This window comes from Elephas maximus, chromosome X (genome assembly GCF_024166365.1).
Source record: "Elephas maximus indicus isolate mEleMax1 chromosome X, mEleMax1 primary haplotype, whole genome shotgun sequence".
NCBI classification, from domain to species: domain Eukaryota; kingdom Metazoa; phylum Chordata; class Mammalia; order Proboscidea; family Elephantidae; genus Elephas; species Elephas maximus.
Window position 1 is genome coordinate 159,441,928 of NC_064846.1, and position 22,029 is coordinate 159,463,956.

Sequence of the window (22,029 nt, forward strand, 5' to 3'; positions counted from 1 at the left end):
GAACGTTTACAAATCAAGTCAGTCTGTCACATATAAGTTTATATACACCTTACTCCATACTCCCACTTTCTCTCCCCCTAATGAGTCAGCCCTTCCAGTCTCTCCTTTTGTGACAATTTTGCCAGCTTCTAACCCTCTCTACCCTCCCATCCCCCCTCCAGACAGGAGATGCCAACACAGTCTCAAGTGCCCACCTGATACAAATAGCTCACTCTTCATCAGCATCTCTCTCCTACCCACTGTCCAGTCCCTTCCATGTCTGATGAGTTGTCTTCGGGAATGGTTCCTGTCCTGGGCCAACAGAAGGTTTGGGGACCATGACCACCGGGATTCCTCTAGTCTCAGTCAGACCATTAAGTCTGGTCTTTTTGTGAGAATTTGGGGTCTGCATCCCACTGATCTCCTCCTCCCTCAGGGGTTCTCTGTTGTGCTCCCTGTCAGGGCAGTCATCGGTTGTGGCCGGGCACCAACTAGTTCTTCTGGTCTCAGGATGATGTAAGTCTCTATAGGCCAACTTTTTTTTAAAGCATTTTTATTTTGAAATAATTTCAACTCTCCAGAAGAATTGCAAGACTAGAACAGAGAACTCCCCTATACCTTTCATTCAGTGTTAAAGTTTAGTCGCATTTGCTTTATCATTCCCATCCCCCCTCACTCACACTCTTGAGGTCACTCTCCATAGACACACGCACACACCTTTTCCCAGAATTATTTGAGAGTGAGTTGTAGACTTCATGTACCTTTACCTCCAAAAACAAAGGCATTCTTTTACATAACCACAGTACTATTAAGAGAATCAGAAAGTTTAATATTGCTATCTAATTTACAGTCTATGTTCAGTTTTTGCCAGTTGTCCCAATCAAATAAAAAAAAAAAAAACCAAACCCATTGCCATTGAGTCAATTCCAACTTACAGCGGCCTTATAGGACAGAGTAGAACTGTCCCATAAGGTTTCCAAGGAGCAGCTGGTAGATTCGAACTGCCAACCTTTTGGTTAGCAGCTGAGCTCTTAACCACTGCGCCCAAGGGCTCCAAGTTTTCCCAGTAAGGTCTTTTATATCATCTTATTTTCCTGGCCCAGGATCCCACATCGCATTGAGTTGGCTTGTCTCTTTGATCTCTTTAATTAGGAATAGTTCCTTAGCTGGTCCTTGTCTTTCATGACCTTGACATTTCTGAGGAACACAGGCCAGTTGTTTTGAGGACTGTCCTTAACATGGAGTTGGTCTGATGTTTTCCCAGGATTAGATTCACGTTGTGCCTTCTGGACAGAAATCCCACAGAAGGATGTGTATCCTTCCCAGTGCCTCAGAGCAGGAGACCACCATGAAGATTCTTTTCATTACTGGCGATGTTCACCTTGATCACTGGGTGCAGGTGATGCCCGCCAGATTTCTTTGGTGTAAAATTGCTCTTTCTCTTTGGGAAGCAATAAACCTCGACCGTAAACAAAGTTGTTTCAGAATATTGGCTGAGCTGTACTGAGGAGGCCATAGGACCCCTCCCATCCAGTGGGTGGTCTGTGTTCACTGTGACTGGAGTCAAGTGGCTTTGGAGAACATAGAACTTGATTCCAGAATGTGGAGGAAAGAAGTCCTTTGGGGTTCTGCTTGGCAGGGCACTCATGTTCAGAAGTGTCACAACCCTCTCCTGAGAGTTGTTCTTGCCGTTCTATTTACAGAGGTATTTGTTCATGGAACCTAGAAAGGTATATAATCCTGGCTTGTGCTGCAGGAAGGCTTATTTCTACCACTCCAAACAAACCTTATGAATCCCCTTTGTTACCTTTTTCATCATGGAGGTATTGAGCCTTAAAAAATTAAAGGAGAATAGCTTAGAGAGCCAGAGGAAGAATCAAATGACTGGGCTTCCAGTCCTGGCTCTCTCTCTAATTTGCATCTCTTTGGGGAAGGTCTTTTAAGCTCTTAGGACTTTGGATTTCTTTCTAATTCCCCACCTATCTCACTGGGTTGTTGGTGGGGATCGAATAGGCCCTTACTTCAAAATAAAATTCTATCAGGACATGGCAATTTTATTATTGTTTTTATAATCCACACCTCTAATGAGTTCCCTTGATTAATTAGTGCTTAATTTCTTTCATTGGCCAAGATACCTAGCTCTAGGAAATTGGGGGAGAACAACTCTGCCAGACTTCATCTGGCTTGTAGTAGTGTGCTGGGGCTGGCCAGAGAGCCGAACACCTTGTTCAGAAATGCTGGTTCTGAGCAGCTCTTGTTGCGTGGCTGGCAGGGTGCTAAGTGTATGTAAGTAGCAGGCAGGATAAGCAGAAAATTACAAATAGGTCAATAAAACCATGGATATCTAAGATTGTGTCCTGCTTCTGGTCACTGTTTAAAAAAAATCTGTGGCTTGGCTAAACTTCTCCAGTTCGAAGGTCATGTTTATCTGTGCGTCTGTGTTTATGTGTGTGGTTTTTATAATTTCTTCTGTTTATTGGGCAGGGGCTCAGGTAGGTGAGTGTAAACAGACTTTTCTTAATATACTGAGTGTTACCCCCAATAATCCACCCTTACTTCTCAGGTAGAAATTATTTTTAAATGTGTGCTCACGGGTAATTTGCACAGCTTTATTTAGAATAGGACCTCACAGTCTAGTGTGAACAGAACCTACACGTGACCATTGTGGTGAAGCAAGTTGCTGCAAGGCTATCCAGGGCCATGCTCACATGAGACTGTCAGAGCTCCCCCACTCTCACCCCAGGCCAGTCTGGCCCTTTCTCCTTGGGCTTGTAACCTTTCCCCACATTCCCATCTACTTATGTGGATCAGACAGAGCCATCTGGCTCAGTCACACTGATGGGGAGGGTCTTAGTTCACCACCAGTCCCTCCTGATAGTGAACCATTTAAACTAGACCCACGGGTCATATTGGGATCCTGATGCTGGTCAAATGGCTCCTAAGGCTGGACTATAGAATGGGTTGGGCCTGCAGCCCATTCAAACTTCTTACCCAGTCCCTCGAGTCCAGCCCTAGGGATCCTGCCGGTGGAGTTGATCTGCTGAAGAGCTCTCCATTTGTCTACCCATCCTGAAAGACACACGCACGCAGACACGCACAAACTTGTGTGTACATATACTCAGTACAGTTTTGGAGTATATTAATGGAGGTCTGAGCTCCAGCCCATTGAGGGAGGGTTCCAGGTCTGACTCTGCCTGTCAGAACACATAAGAGACAGTATGTTGACTCGTAGAGGCACTAATGAATTACCTCTCAAGCTAAGGCTCTCAGGAGCCTGGAGATGTGCCTCGGGGTCACCGTGGGCATTAGGATCCTGCCCCTCCAACCAGAGCGGCTCTGTTTTCGTCATTTATACAGATAGAATATATGTGTGGATTCATGTATGGGTTGTGTATATACATCTCATCTCATGCTTCTCAGCTGGGAGGGGACATTTGGCACTGTCTGGAAATATTTTTGGTTGTCACAACCAGGAAGTTGCTACTGGCATCTAGTGAGTAGAGGCCGGAGAAAAACCAAACAAACCAAACTCATTGCTGTCGAGTTGATTCTTACTCATAATGCTCCTATAGAACGGAGTAGAACTGCCCCATAGGGCTTCCAAGGCTGTAACAATCTTGACAGAAGCAGACCGCCACGTCTTTCTCCCACGGAGTGCTTAGTGGGTTCAAACGGCCAACCTTCAGGTTAGCAGCTGAGTGCTTAGCCACTTCACCACCAGGGCTCCTTGTAGAGGCCAGGCATGCTGCTAAACATGCCACAATGCACAGGGCAGCTGCCATAACAAAGAATGATCTGGTCCAAAATGTCAGCTGTGCTGGGCTTGAGAAGGTACACATGCCTATGTATGGAGCAGGTGGGAGGATTCATTATAAGATCTTTTCCCCCGGTTGAATTTTTAAAAAATTTTATTGTGGTAAAATGTATATATAACAAACGTTTGCCATTTAACCATTTTTAAGTGTACAATTCAGTGGCCTTAATTACATTCACCATGTTGTGAAACCATCACCACTATCCATTTCCAAAAGTTTTTCATCACCCCACACAGAAACTCAGTGCCTCTTTGGCCACTTCCCCCTAACTCTGTGTAGGATTTTTATTTGGGGAAGAAATGAGGAAACCAGGGTTCTATAGTACATCTGGAAAGAACCACCTCTTTGCTGAGAGATTGTATCCATCAGGAATGTGGAAGAACCCCATGGTGGAGCCTGAGGCAGATAGGCTAGATGAGACGGAGGCTAGAGCAGCCTACTGAGAGTCAGTTCTGTGTGGCTCTGGGCCAGCCTGGCCAGTATGAAGAGGAGCTTTCTGGGGTTGGAGTTGTCCAGCTGGGAAGCAGACTGCCGTGGGAGGGACAGTGTGATCTGGACTGATTCTACATAAATCACATGTTGAATTTATGAATTTAAAATTTATGAATTTAAAAAATTCAAATCATATTAAAGACAGATCATTGAGTAGCGTGATCACTTCCCCCTCCCGCCCGCTGTGTGGCCCTCATCCTTGCCTTGATTGATGGACCGTCATCAGGTCAGAAGGTGGTCTCCTGGGCACCAGAAACCAGACTCTTGGTGTGAGATCATCATTGGAAAACTGGCCTACATCTTATGCAGTCAGCATACCATTATTGTCTAGCTCAAGGTCAAGATTAGTATTGATCTGATCTTTAGCACCAGGATCCAATTAGGTAACTATTTAAGCTGATGATAAGAAATTGGCCTTAAATATTAGGTTGAACTATATGATATGCCATTGTTTAACAGTGTTGTTTTTATCGGTCAAAAACAGTCAGATATTAGCAATTTTATACAGTTCAACCTGCTAGAGGATTGTGTCAAAGAAAAATTATACTGGACAATGTTAAAACAGGCAAGGATGACAATATTCAAAAAGGATTATTGCAAGGAGGAAGAGGGAGGACTATTGGAAGAAGGAAGCAAAGGAACACTCGAATCTGAGTTCAACTCCACTGAAACAAAAGATCGTGAGCTTTTTAGAATCTGGGGTGGCTTAGCAGAAGAGCACTGAAGAAAGTAAGGAGGTTGATCGCTGCGATGGATGAGTGATTTACTGAGCTTGCAGTTAGGGCCATTTGGCTCAGAATGCTGTCTTTTCGTGTCAGAAAGTTGCCTGGGTCCCGGGAGACCCTGGGGGAGAGAGAAGGAGGGTAGGGACTCCTCCCTGGCTAAAAAAAAAAAATGGCTAGGTGCCTGGAAATTGTAAAGACTGAGGGAGAGGAAGGTCAGGGTGATATTTAAACAGGAGATCTTTAAGGTGGTCTGGGCCAGTTCTTTGCAGTAAGCTGTCTTCCAGGACACAAAAGGATGGAGGGATTTCTTTAACCCTTGCTATTCGCCGTGATCATAAGGTTCGGGTAAAATTCAACTTTGTTGATGGAAAGTGACGGTTTGTAATTTATGCCCAGGCCTGGCCCTGGGCCGGGGAGGGAGAGAGGGGAACCTATTATAATGGACCTTCTTGCACCAGATATAAAACAAATGCTCACATTTTAACAAAGCCATGTTTCCCTCAGCAGGAATGGGCTTGTCTTCGCCTTTTTATGTGCCCAGTAGAAGGAAGAGAGATTCTTTTAAACTTCAAGAACCTCCAAGAAGACATCCCCATCCTCATCCCCACCTCTTGGCTGACTTTGTTCCTCCACATTTAAAAGAGAACCAGTGATGGAAAAATTTCAGGAATGGTTAATGGTGATGGTTGAACAACATGTCATGCTGAATTGAAGCTTGTCCGACCCTGATATTTAGAGGGGGTAGAGAAAATGCCTAGCACTCCGTCCTTACGTTGTCGTGAAATTAGGACATGGTGTCACCATCTGGGCTTCTTAAAATATTTCCTTTCCACTAGGGATATTTTATAGATCCCATATGTTCCTGTTAGGAGTGTAGTACTTTAGGGACTTTGAAGTGTCTGCTAAGCCTTAGATTTGTTCCTCTTGAAGAATAAAATAGCTAAACTTTTTGGAACCAGGCATTTGAGAAGCAGAAAGTTCTGTGGTAAGGCCCAATAATGATCTTATGGTACGTGTTTTGTTTCACAGGTTAAGTTCCAAAGCATATCCACAATCTCCTAAGAACGTGAAGCCACCATACCTAGGGTCGCCGGTGAGATACCGCCTTCCTGCTTTTTCCAACCAAGAGGTTCCCAAGAAGAAGGCAGAGAAAGAGAAGACCAACAAGGAAAGGGAAGGTGCTGTTGGCCAGCAGGCATTTGGTGCGCACAGAGAGGAGGCCCCTGAGAAGCACGTTTTGGACAAGCACACTACTGAGAAGCATGCTGCTTCTGGAGGGAAGGCTGAGAGCAACGAAGGTAGGCCTTCCTTGTAGACGGTGCCATCTGGGACCTTGGGTCTCCAAAGATGGTCCTCTCTCTGACCCAGTCCAAGTAAGATTCTTGCCCTCTTCCTGCTTTCCTCCCCCCAGTAACCTGGGGCTACCCTGAAGGAGGAGACTGAGGGGCCAACTCTGCTATGGCTGTGGAAGCGCTCATGGGTGTACTGAGTAAGGCAGGCTGCACCCAGCCAGCATTTGCGGCTTCCCAGCAAGAGAGGGGCTTACTCTAATCCTTTTAGCCTTTGTGATGCAGTGAGTTCATCCCATGGGTGCAGCCAGTGGTGGTGGCGGAGGCCTTGGAACTTGCTAGTTACTTTTTCCTCTGCACCAGTCTACTCCTCTGCACTGTGAAATGCATTCCCCGCCCCCCGCCCGTCTACTCGGTAGCTAATCTAATCATGCTAGTCCTGGCAGCATTACCCTTTACCCCATTGGCGCAGACTTTTCTTTTCTAAGTGGCCGCCGCTACATGAGTAGAATCATTGTGCTCATTCACCTTAGTCTTATCTTCTTGGTGCCTCTCCCTCAATGCAAACTCAGGGAAGCCCATAGCAGGCACCACTGATGCTGGAGAGGCCTCAAAGATCCTGGCCGAAAAGAGACGACAGGCCCGGCTGCAGAAGGAGCAGGAAGAGCAAGAACGACTGGAGAAGGAAGAACAAAACAGGTTATTGGCTCAGATTTTTGGGGTGATCTCATGGGAAAGGCTGCGGTGGAAAGAGCAACTTGCTTTCTTTCACAGTTTCGGTATTGAAAGAAACCCAGCAGCAGTCTAGGAACCTAGAATGCCTGGTTTGCATAGAAGGTGCTCCGGTGGGGCTACATCTACTATTAGATGTAATTCACAGCAGTGGAAATTTGCTCTTTTCAGAGGACCTGGAAACTCATAGCTCCTGGATCTAAGTGGTATTGGCAGCTTCCCTTCATCCTCTTGAACTTTGAGACCAGCCAGTCCTCTCTATCAAGAGCTGTATCTTTGAGCTTCATTTATAGAATGAGATTCTGAGAAGACAGAAGATTCCAGATGTACAGCTCTTGATTCTACTTCCCAAAGTTATATTTTCTCACTCAAACTATTTTAACGCACACCATAGAGACAGAAAAGAGCGTTGAGCAGAGTTCCCTGGAGAGGGGCAAAAGCTGACCTCATCGTCCATGAGCAATGAGGTGTGGAGAGACCCACTCTGGAGCATGACCAGAAGACATCATTGCAGTGGCTCCCAAACCTGGGAGGGTATCAGAAGCATCTGGGCACGTGATACAAATACACAGGCTCAGACCCTGTCTTCCTTCAATGACCTTGGGCCTTTGTAGCTCTATAGCTATCCAGGTAATTCCTGATGTAACGCCAATGTTTGAGAACCACTGCATTGATAGTACCAGGGCACTGTGTCCAAATACAGTCCTGCCTTTTCCGATCTTTATATTTAGAGAGGAATGCATGCTAAGGACAAGGTAGATTTGATCATTAAATTGATAAAGGGAGCTTTTAGAATAATCAGAATACATTCCAAGCCACTTAGAGAATTAACATGACAGGAAGCAAATGACGCTATAGCACTTCAAGTCTGGCACAGAATTTAGAATACGAAACAGAATATTCTTGATCCTTATATGGCCTTGGCAAGTCTATGGTCTCTGATTGCAGATTCACTGATCTGTTTGAAAACAGCAGAGGGTAGAAGGGAGGCAGGTCAGGCTGGTTCCTTCTTGCTTCAAATTCTGGACCTCTCTGATGATTTCCCCACCTCCAGCTTTTTGGTTAATATTGGCAGATTTATTATTAACTGGGGTGTTTGGGCTGATTTGAGTGGGCCATAAGATATGTGAAGGGAGATTGCAGGAGATGAAGATGAGTCGCGGGCCCTTAAATGCCACACCTTGGTAGTTGCAGGCCCTGGATGTACTGTGCAGGTGCTGAGCAGGTAAGTAACCTGATTGTAGCTGTGTGCTTCACAAGGTGAAGTTCTTTACCTTCCCACTACCACCCTTTCTCTCTGTCGCACACATTTCCTTCACAGCCCAGGTCCTCAACGAATCGATTGTACTCCCTGCCTTTACTTCGTCAACTCAAATTCAGTCTTCAAACTCACACCCCCCTTCCTCCTAATTGCCAGATTCCTAGTAGATTTGTTTGTTGGCTTTGACATTGTGGAGCTTTCTCTTGCTTCTCTGGCCTCTCTTTCTCTGTCTCCTCTGTCTACTTCCCCATCCCAGCCCTTAGTCCTTGGTTGGTTTCTCCCTTGAAGAGCTTCCCTGAACAGTATGGCTCCCTCCTACTCTGCCATTGCCCCCATCATATCACGAAGAGTTTCATGGTTTGAGCGTTTGCTGTGCTAACTAACCCTGCTCTTATCTCTCTTTCTGTCCTCATTTTCCCTTTGCCTTGTTTTATTATCTGTTAGTTTCGTTTTTTTTTTTTTTTTTTGGTAAACCTTAAACACCTTCTGGAACAAAACCAACCCACCAAAACCCACTGCCGTCGAGTTGATTCCGACTCATAGTGGCCCTATTGGACAGAGTAGAACTGCCCTGTAGAGTTTCCGAGGAGCGCCTGGCAGATTCCAACTGCTGACCTTTTGGTTAGCAACCATAGCTCTTAACCACTATGCCACCAGGGTTTCCTTCTGGAACAAGGCAGGTGCTAAATACCACACGTGTTCTGATGACTCCTGACTCTGTGCCAATGGCCAGGTCCCTCTCTAGAGCTGCCCTGTCCAGTAGGGTCACCTCTAGCCACATGTGGCTATTGAAATTTAAACTAATTAAAATCAAGTACAATTTAGTTCCTCCATCACATTAGCCACATTTGAAGTGCCCAGTGGCCACATGTGCCTAGAATCTATCATATTGGACAGTACAGAAACTTCTTTTGGACAGTGCTCGTCTAAAATATAGAGCCCATACTTCTAACTGCCTTACGTTTTCATTTGTGCATGTCCACGTGCATCCCAAATTGAGCATGTCCAAAGTGGCACTTACTGTCTTTCTCCCGGAAGCCTTCTTTTTACGAGATCTGCACCTCCATCTCCCCAGACAGCCAAGTCACAAGTCTCAGCGCCAACTCTCAACTCTTCCCTTTCCTTCCCCCTCCACACGCACCCAACAGTTGTCAAGTCCAGTCTGGCTTGGACATGGCTGCCTCATTAGCATCTCTGTCCTTCCCCTTTCCCTACGGCTCTCCTCTCCTGCCTGAGCTCCTGCCCCTGCTGTTTCTTACCTGGACTGTATCTGTAACGTCCCAACTCATCTCCCTGCTCTGGGCTCCCAAGTTGTCCACTATGCACACTATGTCCACAGTGACCTTTCTAGAATAAGTGTAATTGTCCTGCTCCCATCCTTAAAACAAGCCAGTGACTCCCCTGACCACAGAATCCATTAAAACCCATCAACAGGCCGTCAGAGCCTGCCATGAGCAGGCACTATCCATCTCTCCCACCTCCCTCCCACCCTGGGTGCCAGCATGCAGACCTCCCTGGTATTCCCTCATCACACCACTCATACCCCCAAATCTTTGCTTCTGCTGTGCCCTTACGTGGACTCATGGGCCTTTGGGCACGGACACCTCTTCCTTTCTCAAGATTCATGTCAAACCTTGCTCCCTCTCCATAGCCTTTTCTGGCCCTGCACCTGGGATAGAACAGACTCCTTCTTGCTCTGTACCCTTCCTGAGCTCAGCTATGCAACTGACTAACAGCCTCATTTGTTTCCAGGCCTGTTCCCCCGAGTACACACCTTAAAAGCCTGGAATACAGTCTTGGGATCCCCAGTTCCTAGCACTCAGTACATGTACTAGGAAGGATGAGAAGGAGGGGGAGGCCCAACAAGGAGACCGTTGCACTAGGAGGTTACAAGAATGCAAGGGCTAAGGTAGTAATGCTCAAGTAGAACTGGAAAGACCAGGTGAATTCAAGCCAGGTTTTCCAGCTCAAGTCTACAGACTTTCACAACTCAGGAGAAACAGCAGATCCAGAGCCGATACTCAGGTTTGACCATAAGGACATGGGAGAACAGCACACCCAGTAATAGATGTAGGGAGGACAGGGGGACTTGGTTTCAGAGGATAAAGTTCATCCATCTGACTTTAGATAAACTAAACTACAAAATATCCAGGTGATTGGAAACATGGGGTTGAAGCCTGGGGCCTTGGTACAAATTAGAACAATATATTTGACCCAAGGTAAAAATCAGAGTGATACACTTGACCCAAAAACAGTTTTCCTCTCTCTTGCCAGAATGTGAAGCTTTGCATAGCCCCACGTGGGAGGTGAGAAAGGAAGGTACCAGACAGCCTGGGGCTGGAACACAGCGGACATCTCTTGGAATAAGATCATCCTCACGTCTGTTTTGTGCTTAGAGTCAATAGTTAAAGCCACAGAAATGTGGTTGCCAAATTAGAGAAAATAGAGAATAATAAAGCCACTTAAGCGAAACTGTGGAAAGCCCAATTATTGTTGCAAGCTGGCGAGGGAAATGCCATCCAATTCAGGGATGGTGGGACTACCCAGAGCAGAAGGGCTGACAGGAGCCCAGACAACCAGGCCCTAGGAAGAAGAGCAAAAGCTGGCCCAGTCCCAGCCAGCAATGACACTGGGGCTCTGTTGGAAGCGTGGAGAACAGGGCATAGCTGCTGGGTCACTGAAATGGTTCCAGGTGTAAATTGAGATTCTTAGAGTCAGGGCAAGAAATGCTAGAATCTGGGCCCACCTCTGGGGAAGGCACTGACAGCAAGTAGCAAGCAAGAGATCTTGCTGGGATGCAGAAATGGATCACATAAAGTCATGTTAAGAGCTAAAATAGACACAGAGACACACGTGGAAAGACATTGAGGTCAGGCAGCCCTCCATGAGCATTGCAAGCAGCCAGGCTGAGGCTCAGTGTCCGAGCAAGAGTGGGTGTGTTTGCACTCGGTCCAGAGCCACAGAACTCCTAAGGCAGGGCCCCTTGGACCTGGCTATTCGCTGGCGGACCCTCCAGGTAGCAGGTTGTTTGATGATACCAGGGCAGGCAGGGGAGAGTCCCAGAGAAAGGAGCCAGGGCAACGCAGCCTCTCATCAAGGCAGGTACATTTAATGCCAGGACAATCCGAGAGCTAAGGACAGGCTATCAGTCTTGGTGTTCAGGAGATGATTTTGTAGGAACGTGTTTGAGAAGAGTAGTGAAGACAGAAGCCAGACCGCAGGAGGTTAGAGGCTGGAGCACTGCACATCAGCTGGACTTTAAGAGGCTCATGGGTGAGAGGCAAGACAGAGAGAGCCTAGGAAAGTTGTTTGGCACACGTGAACCATGCGTATTGTTGCAGACAGTTGAGAGGGGTGTGTAGAAGGGAGACACTGGCAATGGAAGGAAGAGAGGGGATAATGGAAGGGACGTGGAGCCAGGGAGGGCATGGAGTTAATAATAGTACGAGTGGAGGAGTTTGCAGTCCTTTGCATCTAAGTAGTAATGCCATAGAGGAGTGAAGGCCCAGGCAGGTGGCCCAGTCTTCTCTGTAACCTGATTGGAGAAGGATGATGAAGATCAAGAAAAGGTGGGGAGTTGGACTCCCCATAGGGACCTGAGGGATGAGTATAAAAGGAGGGAGTGTGGTAGTCGAGGCTTGTGTGTGCCTCACTCTCACCACTTCTTGGGCCTAGGGTCACCCACACCTGGAGTTGGGAATCAGAGTGGTCTCCATGCCATCCCAGAAACACTTGGGAGGGGACCAGAGGGCCAGTAGGCACCAAGAGAAGAGGGAAGCAGACACAAGTTGGCTGGACAGTGCTAACCATGGCCAGGTCAGGAGAACAGGCAGCAGAAGGATGGTTTGAGATCAAATCAGAGGTGGAATTCAGAATTTTTAAGATGTTGAAGGCAAACTTTCGTTTCAATGAAAATTTTTAAGCATACAAGAAGAGTACAATGAAACCCGTCTACTTGTCTACCTGCTTGCACATGGAAAGGCTGAGCATGCAGCCGTGAAGTGGGGCAAGGTGGGAAAGGGCAGTGCCAGAGGGGTGAGGGGCTGGGGGCAGAGACAACCACACACCCCAGTGGCCGGGTACAGGGGTGTAGTGCGGAACGATGACAGCGATGCTCAGTTTTCAGGTACTTTCCACTAGGTTGGTGAGGAAAGGTAATGAGCACATAGTTATGGTGAACTCTGGAGGGAAGTCAGTAATAATGGAAGGAGCGGTGGGGAGATAACAAAATCCATGTTCCCTCTGGCCCCTTGAGCAGGCAAAGAATCTTCATCCCTGGAGAGGATTTTGAGAAACCTGGGGTTTCACGTGGGGGAAACCAGCTTTTACCTTCTTTTGGGGGAAACAAAGCATGGTTAATGGAGGGAATTTTGTTTACAAGAGAACGAGGTTTCCATGGAAGCACCATGAAAAGGGTTAAGGGGACTATGGGGAGGAATTTGTTTTGGGTGATAATTGAGCATCATGGAGATTTGGGGCCTACAAGAATGTGTTACTACATCTGTGCATCTGAGTACCTCTGAAGTCCTAATGGGAAAAGTGGAAGGAAAATGCAGATAACGTGTCCTTTATGACTTAGTTTGTGCATTCATTAATACACGATTTATCCTTTTTGTATTAACTGCTCTGGGACAGTCAAAACTTGCTCCCTAAAAAAGGGGTAAGAAATGAAACAGTGCTCTGATTAACCTTTGGATGAATCTTGTTACCAACATGTCCATTTTTTATAATCCTACATTGGATATGCTTAGTCTTTCACGGAGGAATCTAAGAGAACTGGAATTTCTTTCTGATTAGGGCTTATATTACTCTTCTCCAGAGTTCTCCAGAATATTTTTTAACAATTTCAGTTGTGCCAGCAATGCTTTTCGGCACGGCACCTTCTGCTAATACAGAATTTGTTATCTGTGTAGTGTTGCACTGTCTTGAGCGAATTTTTTTTTTAATGTATTTGTTTACCTTTGAAAATATTTCATAGGCTATTATGGGTATTAGCCTTCACAATTCCTGAAACTATTAAGATGGAAGTATCTCTTTTTAAACCTTGACCTTTTTATAGCAGTATAACAGCACCCCAGCAAGTCAAGTGACACGTTTCCCCAAAAAAAGGTAATTTCTGAAAAACGCAGGTTTCTAGATGCACTTAAAAGGACACTGGGGCTAGGAATCATCTAACAAACTAACATTTGAGGGCCTGTGAGGGCCGGGCATTGGGCTAAGTACTTCCCATGCATTATTGCATTTAACTCACAGTAACGCTGTGGAGGAGTAGTATAGCTAGCCCCAATGTTTAAATGAGCGTCAAAATTTGAGTGACTTTCCACAAAAAGACCAGACTTGCTGACCTGACAGAGACTGTAGAAACCCTGAGAATATGACCCCTGGACACCCTTTCAGCTCAGTACTGAAGTCATTCCAGAGGTTCACCCTTTAGTCAAAGATTGGACAGGGCCATAAAACAATACTAAAGGGGCACACCAGTCCTGGGGCAAGGACTAGAAGGCAGGAGAGGACATGAAAGCTGGTAATAGGGAACCCAAGGTGGAGAAGGGAGAGTGTTGACATGTCGTGGGGTTGTTAACCAGTGTCATAAAACAATATGTGTACTAACTGATGAGAAACCAGTTTGTTCTGTAAACCTTCATCTAAAGTACAGTTAAAAAATTTTTTTGAGTGACTTTCCAAAGATCACATAGCAGGTGGCACATTCAGAATGCAGTCTAGGTCCTACCCATATGTCATATTGGCAGTCAGTAACACTCAAAGGTAAGTATGACTCCACATTTTTTATAGATGAGGAAAGTGGCATCCCTGTGAGAATGAAGAATGTTAAAAAAAAAAAAAAAAAGCCCTCAGACTTGACAGCATTTCCCCCCTGCTTAGAGCTCTTTATGGTCAGCTATTCATCTGTGGATGAAAGATGTCTAAATGCCATTGAATTTTGATACTGCAAAGAATAAAAGCTAAAATAGATTTTTAAAGATTGGGAAAATGGGTGTTTTTTTATTTAATTTCTATATTAAATGTCAAGTTTCTGTTGAGCGTTTTCTTCCATTTCCTGCTTCAGGAGTCACATACCAATTAGAACCCAAAGTGAATTTTTTAAGCTCATAAGCATTGCTCTTAAATTGCTGACTGGCTGTTGAAACTCTTCCAGGTTTTTCTAGCTTAAGTCAATTTTAAATATTTATTCTGCTTAGTTTTTTTTGTTTGTGTTTTTTTTTTTTAAGAATGGTCCTTAAATAAGAATGATGGGATTGGCTTCCTATCTAATTGTGATCATTTGTAGGTTGACAGGGGAACATCTGTGTCTTATAGAATTTAAAATCAACGCTGGTTAACTCTTTTGTTTTTATTTTTTTGGTAAGTACGCAAACTCTAGGTTGAGTAGATTTCCGGGAGGAATAAGTCGTTTCAGTTAGTGGATACTAATTCCAGTGCACGGGCTCGTTCATGTGTTGAGCACGGCTCTCTGCTGTCAGTGCACAGCAGTTCTTTGGCAGTTGGCCTTTTGAGCATTTCTTCTTCTAACAGCAATTATGTCCTCAAAAGGCTGGAGAAAGAGGAATTAAAAAGAAAGGCAGAGGAGGAAAGACTTCGTCTAGAAGAAGAAGCCCATAAACAGGAAGAGGAAAGGAAGCGGCAGGAAGAGGAAGAGAAAATAAAGGCAGAAGAGGCGGCCAAGCGGAAGGCTGAGGAGGAACTCTTGTTGAAAGAAAAGCAAGAAAAGGAAAACCAAGAAAAAGAAAAGCAAGAAAAAGCCATGATCGAGAAGCAGGTACAGTATGAGTCCTTAGATAGACGTTCCTTGTGTTTTAAGGGCTTTAGTTGATATTAGGTAAAATTCATTAGATTTGGACGACTCATTGAGATTTTTTAACTGCCTGGACTGGTTAGAAAATATAAATTATTTTGGGGAAAAAAATGAAGTTGGTAATAAATATTTGCCATATATCACCTTGGGTTCCCCCAAATACAGACTCTGGAATAGATTTTGGAAAGGAATCCCAGGAAACTGGTTGCAGAGTGACTGGAAAGCCAATAAAGAACACATTGACGAATGGATTACTGTGGGCCACTGGGACCCTCTGAGAGACTGGAACATGCCTTATAATTGCTTGCCCCTGTAAGGGATGAGGAAGCTGGGGTATTTATCCACCAACTCCTGCTGCTTATTGTTGAGGGTCACTCATGGGGGAGTTAACTTCCTGAAACTTCCAGCCACATGCACATTCCATGGCCAGGGACTACCCTCAGATACAGGAAGACCTTGGTTGCACGTGAGAACTGTCTGCACGTAATTTGCACAGTGAACCAAGAATGTATGAGTGGGGCACCAACCGTGTCTGCTGCATTGTAGAGCAGCTTGGGTAAATCTGTATTGACTATGGAAACAGCACCCACTTTGGGGAAGATGATGAGTTGAAGGAACATGTGCAGGCCCTAGGGAAGTAGTACAGTGTTTTCTGAGCTGAATAAAGCTTGTGCCTTGGTTTACCTGTTTCTATTAGAAAGAAGCAGCAGAAGCAAAGGCCCAAGAAGCAGCTAAGCAGATGCGTCTAGAAAGAGAACAGATAATGCTGCAGATTGAGCAGGAGCGACTGGAGAGGAAGAAGGTAAGGGCTGAGGGATCAGGAGGACTTAGGATGAGGCAAGAATAAGAACTAAGTCCAGTTCTATCTTGAAGTTGTTGAGTGGAGTGCTCTTATAATTGTCAATTAGGTCAAGTTTATTGATTGTATTGTTCAAATCTTGTATATCTTTATTGTTGTGTCATTTTGTTCTATTAATTACTGAGAAAGGAATGTCAAAAGCTACACCTCTGGTTATAGATTTATGTGTTTCTCCTTTTAGTTCTGTCCATTTTTGCTTTATGTATTTGGAAGCCCTTTTGTTAGGTGAATATATATTACAGATTGTTAAATTTTCCTGTTGAATTGACCTCTTTATCATTATGAAATGCCCTTCTTTATCTCTAGTAATACGTTCTCGTCTTAAAATCTCCTATGTCAGCTTTATTTTATTAATATTTGCATGGTGAATCTTTTCCCATCCTTTAACCTTTAACCTATGTGTGTTCTTATAGATGTGTCTCTTGTAAACTGCATATAGTCAGTTTTTTTTTTAATCCAGTTTGACAGTCTTTGTCTTTTAACTGGAGTGTCTATGTCCATTTATATTTAATGTAATTATGGATAGAGTTGGATTACGGAGGCTGATTGTAAAGGCCATTCTAATGTGCCCTAGGTCTAGCCTGGGCTTGGTACTGCTATAGGCCTGGGAGCTGGGAGACCAATCTGTGCCCTTCCTCCTGACTTATACCTCACCCTCACTTTCTGTAAGGTGGTCATCTTGAGGGACAGGTGGTGATTTGTTGAATTAAAGGTAACCTAATTTTAAGGAGAGGAACTGGGTTTCTGGGTTAAGGAGAGGAAGGAGAGAGATGGGATATAAATTGAATGTTGATACTAGATGCATACTAGTCAACTTCTCAAGCATTTGACCTTGTTCACAGAACCAGAGGTGTACATCTGCAAAACCAATCTATACTGATGATTGTCTGCTAACATTTTTCTTTTGCTAGTTTTCTGAAAAATGTGAAACTGCGTGTAGATCCAACTACTTTTATATGTTTTGGGTCTTGTTGATTTCTGCTTTATTCTTTTTGGTTTTCAGAGAATAGATGAAATCATGAAGAGAACAAGGAAGAGTGATGTGTCTCCAGAAGTGAAGGTAGGCAACTCAGGGTACCTTTTTGATAGGTCATGTGCTAAGTAGAAAAGAATGGCAGAATACGTTCTAGAAAATGTAGGTCTTGGAGAGGATTAGCCAGAAAAAAAAACAAATTCTCCCTACTCTGTTGCTGACTAAATTAAGATGGTGTGGGTGCCTCAAGGAGTCCCTAGGTAGTGCAAAGGGTTAACACAGGCAGCTGCTAACCAGAAGTTCGGAGGTTCAAGTCCACCCAGATGAGCCAGCCATTGAAAACAATATGGAGCACTGTTCTACTCTGACACACATGGGGCCGCCATGAGTCGGAGTCGACTCAACGGCAACTGGTTGTTTTAGGTGCCTCAAAGGAAAGAGGAGTCTAACAGAGATGTTTCAGAGACGGGGCGGTGGTAACTTTTTACGGATAAAAGATTTTCTCAGAGAAATGGGGGTGAGGGAGGTGCGGGAAAAGGCACAGTGTTGTTATTCTTGGATGCCATTGAGTCGATTTTGACTCATAGTGACATGATGTGAGAGAGTAGATCTGCCCCATAGGGTTTTCTAGGCTGTAATCTGTACAGGAGCAGATCGCCAGGTCTTTCTTCCATGGAGCCACTTGGTGGGTTCAAACCACTAACTTTTCATTTAGTAGCCGAGCGCTTAACCATTGCACTGTCAGGGCTCCTTAAAGGCACAGTAGTCCCTGAATCAAAAAGAGAATGGTGATAGTAAGAGAAGCATGGCTGATTTGCAATAAGCTTAGAAGATTCACAGGATGAACATGGAACAGGCAAATGACCCGACAAGATTCCAAATATATCCTGTGCTTTTATATCTCTCTTATCTGTGTAAAGCATCCTTCTCTCTTTTCATCCACCGTGTATTTATTTTCAGAAAGAAGACCCTAAAGTGGGGATTCCGCCTGTTGTGTGTGTGGAAAGTAAGACAAAACCAATTGTCCCGAACAAAATTGGTGAGTGTGAGGTCTGGTTCTCGGGTGCTCCCTTGCAGCAGCGGAGGGCTCATTTAAAGCTTCCTGCAGGGGGTACCACTTATGGGTTAAGAGTGCTGTTGCTGGAAGGGGCATGGGCAATCTCCTTCCCCTGGACAAGTATCAGCAACCCAGGGCCTGTCTGATTCCATTTTAAAGACTACCAGGTTTGAGCATGTCCCGGGAAACCCAGCACAGGATACAGGCTGTTTGCCTTCCCATGATGCTTTCCAGGGAGCTTACCTGCAGGGCAGGTTTTATGAAGACCTGACTTGCTTCTTTCTGGAGGTTTCTTCTGTCTTCCAGACTTCTGGGTTCTGAAATATTCTAGTGCATCTTTTTTAAACTCCTTAGGTTTGAGTATTCTGTAGCGGCCAAAGTCAGGAGAGGTGTCTCCAGCTGAGTCACTCTTCACATTTCTCCTTTGCTTTGTGGCTCAAGAAAATGCTATCCAAAGCCTGGGAGGCTGTGCTGTGTATGACGTGAAGTTTCCTGGGTGTGTCATGAGTCCAGCACAGACTGATAATGTAATTTGTCTTCTCGCCTGTGTGTGGGGGGATTACATGAGATTATTTGTGGGCTTTTTGGTAAAAGATGTAAAGCAAAGGATTAAATTAATTGCCTCGACATATATATATATGAGAGTGTGTGTGTGTATGTATATACATATATATATTTCCACTGTTTATATATATATATATATATGTCTTCTGTTATTTGTTTGGGACATTTTATAATTAACATAATGACTTTGTGTTCTCAATTAGAAATCAATGGATTGAACACCTGCCAGGAAGTGAATGGTGTAGGGCGCACTGCCCCAGAATCTTTTCCCCGAGATATTTTCACTAATGGGCTTAAACCAGTTGCAGGATTTATTCATCTGGACAGTCTTGATGGGAAATCAAATAGTCTGGATGATTCCACTGAAGAAGTTCAGTCTATGGACGTGAGGTATGTCCATTTCTTTTGCATTTAACCCTCATCTCTTCCTCCAGTACCTCCACCCTCTTAGTTGGTTTCTTCATCTTTTACACAATCAAATCATACAACGTAGGTTTGGTTGATGTTACAGGAAACCTGTTGGTGATACAATACTAGCGTCTCAAGTCAAGTTCCCTAGAAGCAGAGCCTGCGGCAGGGATTCTAAAACACGTGGTTTACTGGGAGAGAGCTCTCAGGAGAAGTGCGGGGAGGGAAGCAGGACGGGGCAGGGGAAGGCGCTAAGCAAGAATGTGGCCTCAGCTGCTCCTCTGGGCTCTGGAGGACGAGTTTCTACCATAGAGTTACCCCCTGGAGATAAGGGGGTGGGCTTTGTACCAGTGTATCTGTGAGTTGTTGACTGCGGGCTACCCAGGGTGGGCTGCAGGTATCACTTCCTGGGCACGGGAGCTCCTCACCACCAAAGGCATTTCTCCAGAGAAAGGGTGGCAGCTGTGAGCCCTTAGCAGTCACCTCTCTCAGCAGCTGGAGGACAGTGCACCCCTGGGCAAAGGGGATCTCAGCAGGCACCCATGGGCTCCATTTTGTCCAGGGTCTCATAATTAAGTAAACTTGTAATTGGAGACTTGAGAGAGGAACTAATTTGCTTTCAAATCCTAAAAACTTAAGGAATTCTTAAACCGGAACCATGTTTGTGTTTGACATCATCTGGCAGATTAATCCTAGACAAAAGGACAACTCAGCATGGAATTGGGCCAGAGGCCTGGACACCGACTGCCCAGGGCAGGGCCATGGATTGGGGGTGGGTCTGGGAGTCAGGAGGGAATTGCTATATTCTGTACACACTCAGCCAGTGGTCCAGCCTGCCAAAGCTTCCCCTTCCCTCCTTGGCAGGAGTTCTCAGCTTGGTCTGGGGACACTATCCTGTAGGACACTGATTGTAAATATCCCTCCTCATCCTGCCCTGGGCTCGAACTAGATATGCGAAGACCCAGCATCCAATGAGCCCCTAAAACTGATAGCAGGACCTTCAGCCCTTGCCTCCCCACACCACCCATCATGACAGACTTCCTCTGTTGCCCTCTTCCCCCAGAGAAGACAACTGAGGCATCTGAAGTGTTAACATACCTCCCCCTGCCAATGCTGAGCCCACTGTGCTTATTTTTTTATGTCTTTGGGGTCAGGGCACAAGACATGGCATTGACCAGGATTCAAGAAAGTGAAGGCTTTGCGTGTGCCCTGAGTTCTCCCTGTCACCACCTCTGCATTTAGAGAAATGACTTTGGGAGCCAGTGCCCAAGTTTGTGGTAGCCTCTCTTTCCCATGTTCTGACCAGTTGTTGAACCCTGGGGAACGGAGATAGGGAAAGGTGGAGATGGGTGGGGTGTTTCTGCTCATGAGGCAGTGTACCCAAGCTCCAGGCATGGCAAGTGCTTTAGGTCGCACCTGTTGCCCCTTAACTGGGTTAAGGTGCTTAGGAGACAGAGCCTCTGAGCTTCTGCAGCTCAACTGGTTTTTGTAGATTCTTCTCTAAGATATTATTCAGGAAGGAAGAGAACTGAAGAGCCTGGCCACAGCCTTACTTTGGCTGTTAAGAGAGACTCCTGGTGACATGGCCTAAAGTCCCAGGCCACCACTCATCTGAGCCTGGGTTTCCTCTTGCTGGGTTATAGCTGACACAGTGATGACACTCCTCCTTCCATCTTTAGGGAAAAAAGGAGAGAGAAAGTCAGGCTCAGCTGGGCAGGAGCTGGATAAGTCACAGTGGGTTGGAATCCTCACTTGAGAGGGGAAGCAGTGGATAACAAAGGGGGTATCACTTTGCAGATGACTGGTTGGTGGTGGCTGTCGTCACCAAGGGCTCCTAACCTGACCTCAGTACTCACTCGGTGGCAGCTCCACACAAACTCTCTCTGGCACCATCACATTCACATTCACAGGCGCTCTGTTAAGGAGAAGGGATGATTCTTCCCATTTCACAGGGGAGGAAACCAGGGCTGGGAAGGAGAAGCACTTTGCCCAAGGCCACACTGCTGGGAAGGCAGCACCAGCGCGGCCTCTGGGGACCACACCTGGAGCCCCCAGGACCACGTCTGCCCTTCCTCGGCTCACTTTAGCTTTGAGTGTTTACTTGCTGTTCGGTTTCCCGTTTTGAAGGTTCTGGAAGTGCTTTGCTTCTCTGTAGAAGAGTGCTAGTGCCTCCGGTTTTTATTTTTTCTCTCCCTGTATATGGAAATGCAGAAGTATGGACAGCTTTGGGCATTGTGAGCTTCCCAGCCCTGCTCAGGCCACTTCCCTTGTTCTCATTCACAGGGGCCTGGGGGCCACCAACTTCTTTGGTTTGAACCAACTCTGTATTTTTCACAATGTGTTATACATAAACTTTGACTCAAAATCCATCTTCCACAGGAAAAAAAGTTGTATAACAAAAAAATTACAAATAGAATTAATATATTGTGCATAGTTCTTTTTTAAAAATTGTATTTTGTAGTTGAGAATATATACAGCAAAACATACACCATTCCGCAGTTTCTACACATGCAATTCAGTGACGTTGATTACGTTCTTCAGGTTGTGCAGCCATTCTCACCTTCCTTTTCTGAGTTGTTCCTCTCTCATTAACATAAACTTGCTGCTCCCTAAGGTTCCTGTCTAATTTTTTGAGTTGCTCTTGTCAATGTGACCTCATATAGATAGTTCTGGTCTTTTTTTATAAACCTGAGTTTTGTTCTACATTTTTCTGCCATTCTAACCAGGACTTTCTTTTGTGTCACTTGTCATAGATCGGTAGCCGTGGCCAGGCACCATCTAATTCTTGCTGGCCTCAGGCTAGAGGAGGCTACGGTTCTCGAGGGCCATTCGTCCTGTGAACTAATTGCTTCTTTGAGTCTTTGGTTTCCTTCACTCTCCTTTGATCCGAATGGGAGGAGACCAATAGTTGTATCTTAGATGGCTGCTCGCAAGCTTTTAAGACTCCAAATGCCGCTCATTAAAACTAAGATGTGGAACGTTATGTTTATGACCTGTGTTATGCCAATTAAATGACCTAGTTGTCCCCTGAGACTATGGTCCTTATCCTTCAAGCCCAGTA

At 45.3% G+C, this 22,029-nt stretch overlaps 1 protein-coding gene across 5 annotated transcripts in view; it reads left to right on the top strand.

Annotated features, from left to right (window-relative positions):
- Positions 1–22,029, top strand: part of MAP7D2 (MAP7 domain containing 2) — a 142,241-nt gene that overhangs the window by 113,289 nt on the left and 6,923 nt on the right. For all 5 annotated transcript variants that reach the window (XM_049873257.1, XM_049873253.1, XM_049873254.1 and 2 more), the window contains 7 exons: positions 6,041–6,309; positions 6,873–6,999; positions 14,846–15,071; positions 15,805–15,909; positions 16,970–17,026; positions 17,900–17,978; positions 18,764–18,950. In XM_049873257.1, the coding sequence (XP_049729214.1) occupies positions 6,041–6,309; positions 6,873–6,999; positions 14,846–15,071; positions 15,805–15,909; positions 16,970–17,026; positions 17,900–17,978; positions 18,764–18,950 (1,050 nt within the window). The remainder of the gene's footprint in view (positions 1–6,040; positions 6,310–6,872; positions 7,000–14,845; positions 15,072–15,804; positions 15,910–16,969; positions 17,027–17,899; positions 17,979–18,763; positions 18,951–22,029) is intronic.